The sequence below is a fragment of the Carcharhinus amblyrhynchos genome, chromosome 25, assembly GCF_965287045.1.
Source record: "Carcharhinus amblyrhynchos chromosome 25, sCarAmb.v2.hapA, whole genome shotgun sequence".
Taxonomy (NCBI): domain Eukaryota; kingdom Metazoa; phylum Chordata; class Chondrichthyes; order Carcharhiniformes; family Carcharhinidae; genus Carcharhinus; species Carcharhinus amblyrhynchos.
The window spans coordinates 17292332-17307456 of record NC_137348.1 but is presented as its reverse complement, the minus strand read 5'-3'; the positions used below and the strand labels follow the sequence as shown (position 1 = coordinate 17307456).

Genomic DNA, 15125 nt, shown 5'->3' with positions numbered 1-15125 from the left:
AAAGAGGATATGCAGTACGTGGTTAGGCAGTACATGACTCGGGGTTCAGAAACTCCAAATTTTCAATGTAGCAGGGCAAGTGAGCATTTTAAAAATAATGTATAAATGGGACAGAGGAATGCAAAAGCAGAGGCCAATATAAAATCTCCAAGTAATTGTTTGTACCACAGTTAGAATATCGTCCAGTTTTAGGTGCCCTACTTTCAGAAGGATGTCAAGCCCACAGAGAGGGTACTTCACTTATAAGGAAATGCTGGAAAAAAAACTAGGGCTCTTTTCATTGGAACAAGGTTAAGAGGCGACCTGAAAAGTGTTCAAGATTGTGAATAGTTTTGATAAGGTAAATAGGGGAAAGCTGCTTCTACTGGTCAGTGATTTGGTAATTAAATTGCTCATGTTATGCTTGAGCGCTGTGATGTTTCTGTGTTCAAGATCATTACCAAAGGAGAGGCTAGGAGAAAAACTCTTGCACAAAAGGTTGCAAGGAATTGGAAACAGTGGAAAATGGCAGAAGCCGAATGTGCAATGTATTTCAGAAGGGAAGAGGTTAAATATTTGAAAAGAAAAATGTGATTGTATGGGGAATTGGATTGTGTGCAAATCTTTAAGAGTTGGTTTGAGTAGAATGGGCTGAATGCCCTTGTCTTGTGGTGTTAAATCTGATTTTGAGTACCACTAGCACAAAAACATTCATTTTACTGTAAATTTAATTCCTCTTAAATATGCAACAATTCCTCGAAAGCACAGACTTGATGAAAATTATTGGATTGGTGAAAAATTAGCATCGGAACTTGTCTTTTCAACAAAACATAACAAAAGCCTTCTGTCTTGAAACATGGACCTAAAGTTGCATGCTAATCGTGCTGTTTCCACTTCGGTTTCAAGCTGTAGCTCAATCCTGGATTCTCATTTGGAAATTAAATTTTGCATTTCTAAAGACCTTTTGCTCTCTGTGAGCCATTGTTTCATGACAGCAGCTAACACAGTACTTTTTTGTGCCTCTTGTCAAGATGATTATTAATTTACAACAAATAAGAATTCAATATATCTTGCTTTTGTTGGGTGGTTAGAAGCACAGTGGTTAGCACTGCTGCCTCACAGCGCCAGGGACCTGGGTCCGATTCCTGGCCTTGGGTCACTGCCTGTGTGGAGTTTGCATGTTCTCCCCATGTCTGTATGGGTTTCCTCCAGGTGCTCCGGTTCCCTCCCACAGTCCAAAGCTGTATGGGTTAGGTGGATTGGCCATGCTAAATTGACCCTTAGTGTCAGTGGGTGGGGGGGGTGTGGGCACCTAGGGTAAATGCATGAGATTATGGAGATACGGACTGGATGGAATTGCGGTTGGTGCAGACTCAGTGGGCCAAATGGCCTCTTTCTGCACTGTATGATTCTATGAATTGAACTATACAAAAGGCAAATTTACGTGGGCAATGAGTTGTATCAATGGAGAAGCAACACCTTTCGTTCCTGATCAAATCTTTCATGTGATAAATGTAGCAACAAGTAAACTAACAGGTGGAGTGACTTTGATCTAAATGTCTTAAAATATAATTGTACATAAAGATCAACATTTATTTAAATGCAATTTTAATATTTTTTTCTTTATCCTTAACATGCTGGGTAAGGAAACACTAACATTATTAAACAGTGGAGGCACCAATTCCTTACAAGGTGCACCTATTTGTTTTTCCCTCTCCTTAGTCAAGGGGTTTTGAGTCTTACTATAGTACTTTGCAGGTGCTTATGTATTTTCTATTCATTCATAGGATGTTGACCTTGCTGGCTTTCTGTTGCTGCATTCCAAACTGCCCTTGAGAAGGTGGTAATGAACTGCCTTGACCCACTGGAATCATATAGTGTAGGTATACACACACAGTGCTGTGAGGGAGCAAGTTCCAGGATTTTGATCCAATGATATATTCTCAAATCATGGCTTATAGGGGAACTTCTAGGTGGTGGCGTTTCCATGCATCTACTGCCCTTGTCCTTCTCGATGCAGAGGTCGTTGGTTTGGAAGGTGTCGTCTAAGGAACCCTGTTGTGTTCCTTCTCGTGCATCAAAATTCCTAGCCTCTGATCAATTCTTGTAGCCACAGTATTTGTATAGCTAGGCCAGTTCAGTTTTTGGTCAGTGGTAACCTGCCAGGGTGGTGTTAGTGGGAGATTCAGTGATAATGCCATTCAATGTCAATGGCGAAGCTAAGATTCTTTCTTGTTTTAGATGATTGTTGCCTGGCACTTTATGTAGTGCAGATGTTACTTGCCACTTGTCAGCTAAAATTTGGATATTGTGCAGGTCTTGCTGTATTTGGACATGGAGTGCCTCAGTATCTGAGGAATCGCAAGTGATGCAGAACATTGTGCAACTATTGGCGAACATCCACACTTCTGAACTTATGGAGGGAAGGTCATTGATGAAGCAACTGAAGATGGTTGGGCTGTAGACACTACCCTGAGGAACTCCTGTAGTGATGTCGTCTTGTATTAGGTTGGTTTCACCTGTTTCCAGCACTGCAGATTGTATATAGCTGGCTACAAGTTAAATATAAAACTAAACGATGCTTAGAGCATTTAAATGCAAACTGGTTACTTTTTAACTTTAGTTATAAAAATAGAGTTCATTTTCTTCCCAATTTTCTTTTTCCTGCTTGCAAGATGCTGATGTTTTCCACACATTGTTGCTTTTGGTACTTCACCTGAGTGGTCATTCTCTGTCAAGCACGATGAATAAAAATTGGTAGGATGCTTTATTGTGCATCCTGATGTAGGTCAAACCAGCTTGGCTCATCGCCCAAGTTTCATATGTATACTTTCCAATGAGGGACGCTGATAGTTCTTCTTTCTTAGGATGTGGGTTGCTTGGCCATTTCAAAGGGCATTTAAAAGTCAACCTCATTTACCTCACTGCTGTGGGTCTGGAGCCACAGGTAGGCCAGGTAAAGATGGTAGATTTCCTTCCCTGAATGGCTTTTTATTAACAATCAATGATTGTTTCATGATCACAATTGCTGAGACTAGCTTTCAATTCCAGATTTTATTAATTGTTTTTAAATTTCACCAGCTGCCTTGTTGGGATTTGATCGTGTCCCTAGAGCACTAGCCTGGACATCTGAATTACTAGTCTAGTGACAATACCACTATGCTACGTTTTCCACATCGTGATGTGGAGATGTTGCTATTGGATTGAGGTGGGCATAGTAAGAAGTCTCAGAACACCAGGTTAAAGTCCAACAGGTTTTTTTGGTATATTGAGCTTTTGGAGCACTGCTACTTCATCAGATGAGTGATGAAGGAGCAGCACTCCAAAAGCTCGTGATACTGAATAAATCTGTTGGACTTTAACCTGGTGTTCTGAGATTTCTTACTATTTACCATGTCATGAGCAATAAAATTTTAATTAAAATTTGTTTTCCATTTCCTCAGTCCATAGGGACTTGGGCAACTATAACAACCTTAAGCAGTGCTCCATCTGAGATAAACTAATCTGGAACAAAGGTGAGGTCTTGAATGAGGTCTTTTTGACTAGTGTGGCTGACAAGTGCACTTTGTTGAGGCCCACAAAGCTATGGAGAAAGAGCCAAGCTAATATTCCAGTATGTTGCTTAGTGATATGTGCCTCGTGGTACTGTGCTATAAATCTGCTGTATGTGGATTTTACTTCTGTTTAGTGTTCCCATTACTGAGTTATAATCTCAATCAGTCTGTTGGGATGGAAGGGGTGAGGGGAAGGAATTGCTTCCTCAGGAGGACAGGTCAAAGGCATGATTTTGTGGCCAATTGTTAACTGCCTGCCATTTTAAAATGAAGAAAAAAATTGATACCGGAGAAGTTTTTTAAGTGACTTGATGTGCAATATTTGTTCAATTTTATAATTTGTCTGATTTCTCACTTCAGTAAAACAATGGGGATACAAAATACACCCATTCTTAAATTGCAAATTAAACGTGTTTTCTCTGAATGACGACTGGCAGTGGAAGTACTGTATTTTTCTTTGTATAATTTCTGTCCAAGTTATATTTCTAGCATTGGTATTCCAGTTGCTTTAATACTTTTGCTATGCACTGTAAGCTGGTGTAGGAAATACAGGTCTCTAAATTTATTCACCTAATGTTCTGATATTTTATCTGAAGTGTTAAAGACTTGAGTTAAAGTGTTAACTATCTCTTTGGCTACAGCTTACCTGGGGAAGTATTAACTATTGGAAAAGTTATTCCTGATTTAGTTTCAGTACAATTATATTGCTTCAGTTTGGACATTTGATGTATCTAAGTTGCTGACAATACAAAGCTAGTTAAGAATATAAAGGAGAGCACAGCGGCTACAAACGGATGAGGACAAGTCAAGTGAGTGGACAACAAGGTGACAGATGGAGTGTAATATGAGGAGTCATAGAGGTTTACAGCATGGAAACAGGCCCAGTGTATTCATGCTGCCTAGTTTTTACCATTAAGCTAGCCCCAATTGCCCACCTTTGGCCCATATCCCTCTATACCAGTCTTACCCATGTGATTGTCTAAATGCTTTTTAAAAGACAAAATTGTACCCACCTCTGCTGCTACCTCCAGCAACTCTTTCCAGACATACTCAACCTTCTGAAAATATTGCCCCTCTGGACCCTTTTGTGTATCTCCCCTCACCTTAAACTTATGCCTTTTAATTTAGCAAAGTGTAAAGTTATTCAATTTCATCTTAATAAAAAAGTAGAAAATTTTTAAAAGACATGAAACTTGGAAATATTGTTGTTTGGCATGACTTGGATTGTTCAAGGGACTCAAAAGTTAGGATGAGGTACAGTGAGCAGTTAGGAAGACACATATGGCAAGGTGGTCTTTGGAGTGCCAGGGTAAGGAAGCTTAGCTACAATTATACAAATCTTTGGTGAGACCACATCTGGCATACTCTGCTCAGAGTTTTGGCCTCCATATCTGAGGAATGATATATACTTGCCTTAAAGCTGGTATAGCAAAGGTTCAGTAGATTGGCTCTTAAGATGCGAGGGTTGCTCAAATATGAGGGTTGTCATAAGGTGAGAGACTGAGTAAATTGGGCCTGCACTGACTGGAGTTAGCAGAATGAGCCACCATCTCATTGAAACATATAGGATTCGGAAGAGGCTTGGCAGGGTAGACAAGAGGTTGTTTCCCAAGTTGTGGAATCTAGATCACAGTTTCCAAATAAAGGACTGATCATATACTGAAATGAGAAATCTCTTCAGGCAAAAGGTTATGAATCTTTGGAATTCTGTACCCGAGAGGATTTGGGATGCGCCATCATTGAATATTTTTAAATCTAATGTAGACAGCACTTTGCATCTTCAGGGAATCGAGGCTATGGGAAGCAGGTGAAAGATGGAGTTGAGGCAGAAGTTCAGCTGTGATTGTATTGAATGGTGGAGCAGGCATGAGGGGCTGTCACGTCTACTGCTGCCCAATTTCTCATGTTCTTATATGGAATAAATTTACTGAGATGGTACCAAGGATGAGACTTGAATTCCATGAACATACTGGAGAAGAGTTTCTTATGTGAGGTTGATTGATTTTCTGGATATTAATGAGATTAAGGAGCATGGGGCTACTGGGGAAAATTAAATTGAGGTCGAAGGTCAACTGTAACATGTTGATTGGTGGAGCAGGCACGAAGGGCTGCGTAGTTTACTCTTATGAACTGTCGTCTTGACCTTTTGGTCGTTGTTCACTTCTCCGGTTGATTTTGTTGAAGGAATTTTTTTTTACGTTTCTCAGATTAAGCCTGTCCTGAGAATAACCTCAAACTTGAAACACTGCAATGAATAAAAGCTTTCCAAAAGGGAACATTTTCTAGATGGTACAGATTTGGCCTGGGAACATGTATGGTCAAAGCTGAAATTACTGTACTTAATTTGGAAAAGCTGCCGCCAGGCAGTTGCAAATTGATTTGAGATTGCCTGGTGCTATTTCACTAGGGCCCTGACTGCTGAAGTGTGACATTTTTCCCCTCAGTCTAGATGTATTCCTGTTAGCTGACACCTTGCACAATGTAATCTTTGTACTTCCCATCCTGAATGGTAAACTTTCAGAAATGAGCTATACAAGTGAATATTTTTTATTTGCTAGGGGAACGATGTAAAACATTTTGCTGCAGTCGATCAGTGCACAGCCTTAAAATAGTGCTGCTTTAGCAGTGAAGATTTCCCTAAGGCCCTGGTACCTCCTGTTAGATTTTTAAGTGTGCTGTTCCTGGAGTGCTGGTGTGATGCTAATAGAAACCATGCCATAGAGTTCATTTTGTATTTTGCGCTCCTTTGCTGTAGCAGAGTTTTTTGTGGTGCTACATTAATGTTTAGTTGAATTAATCAGACTCTGTCTTAGACCGCACAGGAATAATAGCCAAAAACCATGTAAAAGATGGCTCACTTTCCCAACTACTTCGCACAAAAAATATTTCCCTGGCTTTATTTCTTTTCAGGCTTTATTTCCTTTCAATTGAGGTTTGTCTCAACACCTTTAAAAGTACAGGAATCTGATGTTATTTGTGTTAAATAATGTTGCAGAAAACAAGTTAAGCTGTTCCTGATATTAAAAGAGCCAAAATTTGCATACTTAATTTCTTGCGCCACTGCTTGAAGTGTCAAATTGCTTGTGTGACAGTGGCAAGGCTAATTTGTACCATGCTATATATAGCTCAGAAATTATTTGCAGCATTGTAAATATTCCGAACGCTTCACTTCAATATCCAAAATTTTGATTTGGGAAGTGGGCAAAAAGAATTGACTGACAAAAATAGTCAATGTTCACTTGCAAAGATTAGCTTCATTTTGGTGCTAAACAGACTGCTGAAAAACAAGGAGGGAATAAGAGTAAATTGTTTTACTTGTGTGTTAGGAATGGAATATGGATCTAAAGTCTCTGAAAAAGTAATGTTTCAATTCAGCTTTCTTCCTAGTTTTGTGCCCGATCTTCATTGGCATTTGTTAGTTGCTTTTAAGTACATTTTATGCAGTTTTGTACATGTTTTGCAGTTTGCTGCATAACATGTTTCCTCACGTTCCAAAGAAGTAATCTTGGACTCAATGTTTCTTCTTTTACAGATGCTGCCAGTGTGGCTGAGTTTTTCCAGCACTCTTTTTAGGTCAGATCTCCAGCACCCACAGTGTTTTGTTTCTATTTTTAATCAAGCTTTAGTCTTTGTTTGGCCCCTTCATCCTTGTAATACAGTTCCTTCCCAGATACATTGGGTGGGATTCTCTGGCTGTTTGCTGGTGGCGGGACTCTCTGATCCTGCTGGCAGCACACCCCCGCCTGCGGGTATTCCAGTGGCATGTGGTGGCTTCAGTAGGAAATCCCATTGACAGTGACGGGATCAGAGAATCCTGTTGCTCACGGACACCATGTCACCACCTGCTAAGAAACATGTGGCTAGGAGGCCAGAGAGTCCCATCCATTGCCTTTTCTTTGGTACAAAGAACAGTACAGCACTCCAGCCCTCCAAGCCTGTGCCGATCATGATGCCTGCCTAAACTAAAACCGCATGCATTTATGGAGTTCGTATCCTTCCATTCCTATCCTAATTCATGTATTCGTCTACTTGGCCCTTAAATGCTGTTATCATACCTGCTGCCACCACCTCCCTGGGCAGCACGTTCCAAACATTCACCACCTTCTGTTTAAAAAAAATCTTGCCTCGCACATCTGCTCAACTTCTTCCCATACATCTTAAATCTAGGTCCCCTAGTACTTGACTTTTCTATTCCAGGGAAGAGAATCTGACTCTCCACTCTGCCTTAAATAAGGTTAAGCCACTCATAATCTTGTTAACGTCCAGGTTGCCCCTCAATCCCTATACAAATTCCAATTGTGTGGGATTTATTGGAGCTGAGTGGTTAGTTTGCATGAATGGCATACAATTGTGTACCTTTTGATCTTTTGTCATTACTGCAGTGAAGTCACATGCTCTATGTGTAACTAATTTCCATTCAGTACAAGATAAGTATCTGAAATTCTTTCCTATAAGGATTGGTTATATTTGTTTCATTTTGTGACCCTCACAGGTTTTCAAGATTGCCCATAGAAGAAATGGATAACGGTGGTTATATCCAGTTTGATGTGCCTGAGTACAGCAACTGTGTTCTGAGCCAACTTAATGAGCTACGCTTACAAGGAAAGTTATGTGACATTATAGTTCACATTCAGGGCCAGCCATTCAGGGCCCACAAGGCTGTCCTCGCTGCCAGCTCCCCCTATTTCCGTGATCATTCAGCACTGAGCACCATGAGTGGTTTATCAATATCAGTTATTAAAAATCCAGATGTATTTGAACAGTTACTTTCATTTTGTTACACTGGAAGACTATCGTTGCACTTGAAAGATGTTGTTAGCTTTCTTACTGCTGCAAGTTTTCTGCAGATGCAGTGCATAATTGACAAATGTACTCAGATCTTGGAGAGCATTCACTCAAAATTCAGTATTGTGAGTATTGACTCTGTAGTTGTCAGTACTGAAGATAATCAGGGAAATCGCAATGGGGTTAGGGAGAGCAATAGCCGCTTCTTGAACCCAGTTGAAATCTCTCCGCCATATTATGGCCAAGTACGGCAGACGACGATTGCTAACGAGGCGCGTATGGAGGTCACACCAAACCGAGGTTTTCAGAATCGGACTATGGAAGAGCGGCACTCTGATCCTGGAAGCAGTGGTAGCATTTCTGAGCACGAAATCCAAATCGAGGGGGATCCGGAGCAAGCAGAGTTAATCGTGAGGGAGAGCAATCCAGTCGGTGCTCAGATTACAGAGGTCAAGATCAAAATGGAAAAATCTGACCGGCCAAGTTGCTCTGATAGTTCGTCAGTGGGTGACGACGGTTATCACACAGAAATGGTGGATGGGGATCATGTGGACAGAATGGTGGCTGTGAATGTCAGCTCATACGGACCAGTATTACAGCAAGCTTTCTCACTGTCTCAACCGGCCTCTCAGTCAGCTGGCTTATCAACCACCTACGGCTGCCTCACAAATTCAAGCCCCTCTAGATCTATGCTTAGTAATTTTAGAGGTCGTGGCCGACTGAAACGGAACATACAAATACAGAATGAAGGGCAAAATGTGATTAGTCAATCCTCTGATGGCGACAGTGGGCCAACCAGGCAAAGTTTTGAGAGTAATCCCCATGACCACGAAGCAAGGGAACACTGGTTTCCGTACAATCAAAGGTTAATCTGTATCTACTGTGGAAAGTCCTTCAACCAGAAAGGCAGCCTCGACCGACACATGCGGCTCCACATGGGAATAACTCCTTTTGTCTGCCGCTTCTGTGGGAAAAAATATACGCGGAAAGACCAACTTGAGTATCACATTCGGGGACACACAGATGACAAGCCATACCGCTGTGAAATCTGCGGTAAATGTTTCCCTTTCCAAGGCACTCTGAACCAACATTTGAGGAAAAACCATCCTGGCGCAGCCGAGATTAAGGGTCGAGTTGAGTCACCTGACCGAACAGACACACACACAGAACAAAAAGAAGGTGATGAACCTTCTCCCTCAGAAGAAACCAACATGGAGACTGCAGTGCAGGATGTTCTTCCATTGTCTCATATTTCTGAATGAGTAGCTTAGGCGTAACAAAGCCAGAAGCACACAAACCTAGAAATGATGCTACAATATTAGTATTTTGTTTTTGTTTTGTAGCACCGTATTCAACATTTATATAATGTTTCTGGTTATGAAACTACTATTTTTCCCCAATCAAGTTCTATTTTTTCCTTGTATCAATTTTCCCTGAAAGTTGATGATTTTGAATACTTCAGAAAAGATAGTGTTGGCCTGATTAAGGTACATACAGTGTATAATATAAATATGAAAATAAATAAATGATCGTATTCAGGAGAAGGATCAGGATAATTAGTTACGGTAACAAGTAATGTGTGTGATAATACAATTATGCACGACCACAATAACTAAAGATCAATGTGGCAACCCTAAACATCCATTCATGCTTCACACAGCAGTGAGAAATAATATTCCAGTCCAGTGATTTATTTCATGAATGGTCTCATCGTTGAAGGTTAAGACATTTTATTTTGCCTGTCCTAATGGTGTAATGGTATAAAGTTTGAATTGAACTCTTCAATGGACAGCATGGAAGCCTGGCAGAGATCAGGTTTTAAAGTTATATTATGCTATTTGTGATGAGTTTGGGGTTTTTAACCAGCAACTTGGTAAATGTTAATTGGATGATCCCAGCCTCTGAAGTGTCTTGACATATTATGAGCACCCTCTACTGTTCAGTCCATGTGTAACATTCTTCCAGAAATATCCCAAAGCTTTTTCTCGGGTCAGACCTCTTCTACCTGTACTTGAGGGTGTAGTTACATGGCTGTCTAGCAAGACTTTATTATGCAATTATCTTGTTTCAGCCTGCACCCCTAAATTGCACACCTCTTATCCATTTTCACTTTGATCAGTGTTAGTTTCATACTGCTGTGTGGAATAATCTGAATGCTTAAGGGCTGTATTTATTAGTTTCAGTGATAAATAATTAAACTATATCTATTTTAAAATAATTTCACTTGCTCATACAAGAGACCTACATACATATTTTTGACTAATATTAAGAAAACCCCACAGACCTTTTTAATCAAATTCATCCAGGTCAAATGAGTGCAATCTTCAGTGTACATTAGGAATGGACTTGCATCATATTCCCAGTTCTGATCATATTTTGTCAGGCACCCGAGCATCTTCAGGGAAATGACATTTGTCAAATGGACAACAATTCTTTTCACTCATGGTAAGGCCTGGTGAACGTGCAGGATTGCTGCCTCCTCCCTTTGTGTGCTCTATAAAATCTTCCGAAAATATGGTAACTTACCCTATGAAACAGGGTTATTTTGTTAGCAGCTTTTACCCTTAACTTAGCTAAAAAGAAATGCTCCTTTTAATCCTCAAATTTGAAGATTGGAATTTATGCTGAAAAAATCAGATTTAGTGAAGTAGATGTTTATTTTGCAGACCAACACTTCATTTGATGAAGTCAAATAATTATCCTGTCGGTAGGCACACTTCAGATTTTGTACTAAATTCAATACAGTGTCACATTTGTCAGTTGAGAAGTTTGTGGGGAGGAGAAATTAAGTCAGTATTGAAAATACTAAGTAAATAGCAGGAATAGTAATTAACCATTGTTTTATCTATACAAATTAAAATGCCCAATACCAGAAAATTGGTATGGGGTATATTGCAGGAAAGCTTGTTTCAAAAACAATTCAAGCAACTTTTAATTGTGTTTCAACACTTCCAATCTCAACCAAAGCCTATGTGCCCCTCTTCCCTGCACATGCTCTCTTTAAAAAAAACTAGCCTCATATAAAGTTTTACTAAAGGAAGCACATGATATCTAACGTTTATTAATTTAATGTTTGCATACTATATCTTGTGCTAGTAGTGGCCCCAGTCTACCACTTGTATATAACTGGCAAAATATGCCTGTTGTACAAAGATTAATTTTTGAAGTCTTTGACTTTTGGTCATTGAAGAGTGCAGTGGATTTGAAACACTTGGAATTCAAACCAGCATGTCGCCCTTTGAAAGTTGACTGCCAGCTATTCTAATGCGAGTAGGGAGGTTTCCAAGTTTTTGTGTTAAATTTAATACCACATTACTCAGTTAAAGTTTTGGGGCAAAAATAAAGCCAATTAGTATTTAAAATAAGTAAATACATGATTTGCATAGACTTTATAATAATTACAATTCATGTAAAGTCATAGTGGTGCAACTATTTTAGAAAAAGATGACCCTTCTCGCCCTGCAAACCCCTCTTCCACCCAGTCTCTCTGAAAGAAGTGTTTTGGAAAATATTGTCTATATGCAATTTACTAAATTAACTGTGATTTAGGACTATTTGATTCAGAATATAAATGCATATATTTCCAATGCTGTCTATGAAATGAGTACCTTGAAGCTTCTGATGTATGTTTTTAGAGGAAAAAATAGTACAGCTTAACTGTACATTATTTCAAAGTTGGTACTAATTGGAACAGTCATTTAAAAGTTTTTTGAAAAAGTTATTTTACTTCCAACGTGAAAGATTTTTCCGCCAGCTTTAGTGTTCATTGTGAGATTTCACAAGGAAGAGTTGGAGCATTACATTGCATCATGTGCTCAGCAAGTGCTGGAGAAATCTACTGGTCCCATAATTCATTCCAGATTTTTGGATCCACCCATATTTGGATCTGTGGTTTTTTTTAAAAATCCTGTGGAATCCAGAAGTTCAACTAACCATTTGTTATAATAATTGTCAGTTCAGAAATGTGCTCCCTGCATCCTTTTTTAACCCACTAACTACAGTGATGAACTCAGGTACTCCAGATTTTGGCAACCCTGAGCAAATAATTGCCTGTATTAGGGACACGTGTTAGAAATGAATAGGGGACAGTAGATTTTTTCTGCCTTGAAATAGGAAAGTTACTGTTGGTGTGTAATACTCTATGTAATCCATTTTACTTGTACGAGCCAGGTGAATCGCGTTATCTAAGAATCATGTCCACTCTCAAAGACCATGTTACATGCTGTGATGTCCTAGTTTTTTTAAAAAAACTAGCAGTACTACTAAACTCAAACAATTTAATTGTTGCCTGGTTATAGACCAATCCCTTTTTGGTATTCAAATTGCAGTTGTATATTGGAAATTTATGTACTCCACTGTGGTCATTATGATTACCACCAATCTTGGATCAGTGGACACTTACCATGCAGATTTTCAGGTTATTAGATTTGAAGAGGATACAAACTGCAAAAGGGACATGGTTGTGTATGGCTTCACCTACCTTTCTTTAGGGTATTTGCCCTCAAATGGTGCTGTTAGATCAGGTTAGAATTATTTATTGAACCAGCATTAACAATTTTATATATAAATAATATTGGGTGCGTACTGTTTCAAATTTTTTGTTTATATAAATTCTTTATATGAACCCTGTAATATAATCAATCTGGAATTCTAGTCAACTCCAAAGTATTGATGGAATGATTGAAGTTGATGTTTTCTGGAATGCATGTAATCTTTTAAGGAAACCTATAGAGTTTTAATCTTTTGATCTATTTGTTTAAAATTCAGCTAACCATTATAATTTAATAGAACAAACTGATTTGACACTGTTTGGATCAATCAAGAGCTAAACTGATGATGTCATTTTGTCTCTTAGATTATCCCTCAGATTTCTTTTCCTGAAGAAGCTAGCAATTATGACAATTTCTAAAACAAAAGCAGCATATTAACCAAGATTAAGCACAAATCTTACACATTAAAATATTGTTTTCTGACTAGTATATTTTGTGCATGGCTAAAATTTCATGAGCCTAGCCTGATCTGCTATTTTGAATTTCTCAGACTCTGAGCTACAATGCCAAATGGGCACCCTATTGCACTTTGCTTGAATTCAGACAGAATTGCTTGCTGAACTCAGCAGTTACAGGACAGGCATTATAAAAACGGTACATCATTGCAAAACAGTGATGAATTCCCAATCACCACCTCGCTCCCTCTCACTTGAAGGGAACTCAAAAGACAACTTTTGAAATGTTCCATGGGAGCTAATTTTGTGCTAAATAAATTTGGCTGTAATACTGTCGGTGAAATCGGAGAAAAGCAGGAGCATATTTCATGCTCCCCTGCATTACTTACTTAAACTTCAGGATCTGAGTTCAGAGACACAGGTACTGATTGTATAGAATAGTGCAAGACACAAATCTAGATTGGTGGACAGGAAGGTAATTAGAATAGCTGCAGGTAAGCATTTAAAAGGTGCTTGTGTGTATATAATATATATAAAAGATTTTTAACAAAGCCTGTCTTGGACATCTACCTAACACTGTTTCCTAAACACCCTGACTCAGACTTGACCTTAGTGCAATAAACACTCATCCACAATAGACACACAACAGTTTTAAATAAGCTATTTTCAAACCATATAGTGCATTTTTTTACTTTTGATATTTACTATGTATAATCTGTTTAGGACCACCGTGTCATAAGCAACCAAAAATGTATTCCACTGTTTTATCAAGCAGTATATCTCAAGCTTTTGTTTATTCTTCTATGCAGCAATTGCAGAAGTTAGAACAGAGCTTTTTGAGAAGGACTTAACAAGACTATATAAGGGAAATGATTTGACATCATCAGAGCAGGTTTCAGTTTGTAGGCAGAGCCATTAACTTTCTAGGCACTGTCTATATGATCGTAAAAGAACCACAAAATGGCTGCTAGATTGTCAGTATCGAGAGAGGACATTGACTTACAGTTCACTTATTAAAACTCTGGAGATTTTCTTTAGCAGGCCATAATCCATGAGTGAGTGAAAATAATGAAGCTATGTAAAGCTGATGCTCTGACAGTTCATAACTAGCCATTATGGATGTATTTTCTAGCATGAATGCAATCAATATTTATTCAAAAGTATATGTTTTTCTCTTATCCTATTAGCTGTGTCAGTGATCAATTAATATTTCAGTGCTGCTTAATTATTGTTTTGATCCTTTTTTTCTGTATTTCCATTTTGTTGCTTGTAAACAGCTTTTGTATTGTTTGAAGAGTAATAAATGGAAAGTTTGTTTTTGTAAATAAATCTTTTGCTGTTATAGAACCCCAACAGTTTGGTTTCTGTTTAGATTCTAATGTGATAAGTTGAATGTTTGATACCCATAACTCATTTTGCTCAAGATAATTTTTCTTCCGCTAAAATAAGGCCTGAAGCAAAGTCACTAAATTGGTTCCATCCCTAATTTTTATAAAGTTACACATTTAGTGAAGACATATGTTGAAAAAAGCAGAATGGGAGCCACTGGTGTTTGGATGTTGGAGGTGGTTGTAATGTGCATTTGTCTGTGGGTTGGTGCACAGTCTTTAGATTGAGGGAGACAAAAGACAGTGTGAAAATGTGTGTTTTTAACTACAGGAAAACAATACGAGACTCCCTATGTAGGCAGTACACTGGCATTAGTTTCCTATTTCTTTGCAGCATGTTGGGAACGGCAGGATGCAGTTCCAGTTCATGCTGTTTTATTGAACAAGAAAGGTGTGTAATGGATTAAGTAGGTCTGCCCTTATACACTGCCAAGCCCTCAGCTCCACCCCATGATGCAGTGCCTCACTTCGCCA

General features: G+C 38.8%; 1 protein-coding gene across 5 annotated transcripts in view; it reads left to right on the top strand.

Annotated features, from left to right (window-relative positions):
- zbtb34 (zinc finger and BTB domain containing 34) overlaps positions 1–14610 on the top strand; it is a 30738-nt gene extending 16128 nt beyond the window's left edge. For 2 of the 5 annotated variants that reach the window (XM_080212043.1, XM_080212042.1), the window contains exons 2-3: positions 2296–2487; positions 8026–14610. In XM_080212043.1, the coding sequence (XP_080068169.1) occupies positions 2471–2487; positions 8026–9580 (1572 nt within the window). In that variant the 5' untranslated portion in view covers positions 2296–2470 and the 3' untranslated portion in view covers positions 9581–14610. Of the gene's footprint in view, positions 1–1766; positions 1859–2295; positions 2488–8025 lie in introns of all 5 variants that reach the window. The other 3 variants (XM_080212044.1, XM_080212040.1, XM_080212041.1) reach the window with 2 other exon arrangements.
- The last annotated feature ends 515 nt before the right edge of the window (positions 14611–15125 follow it).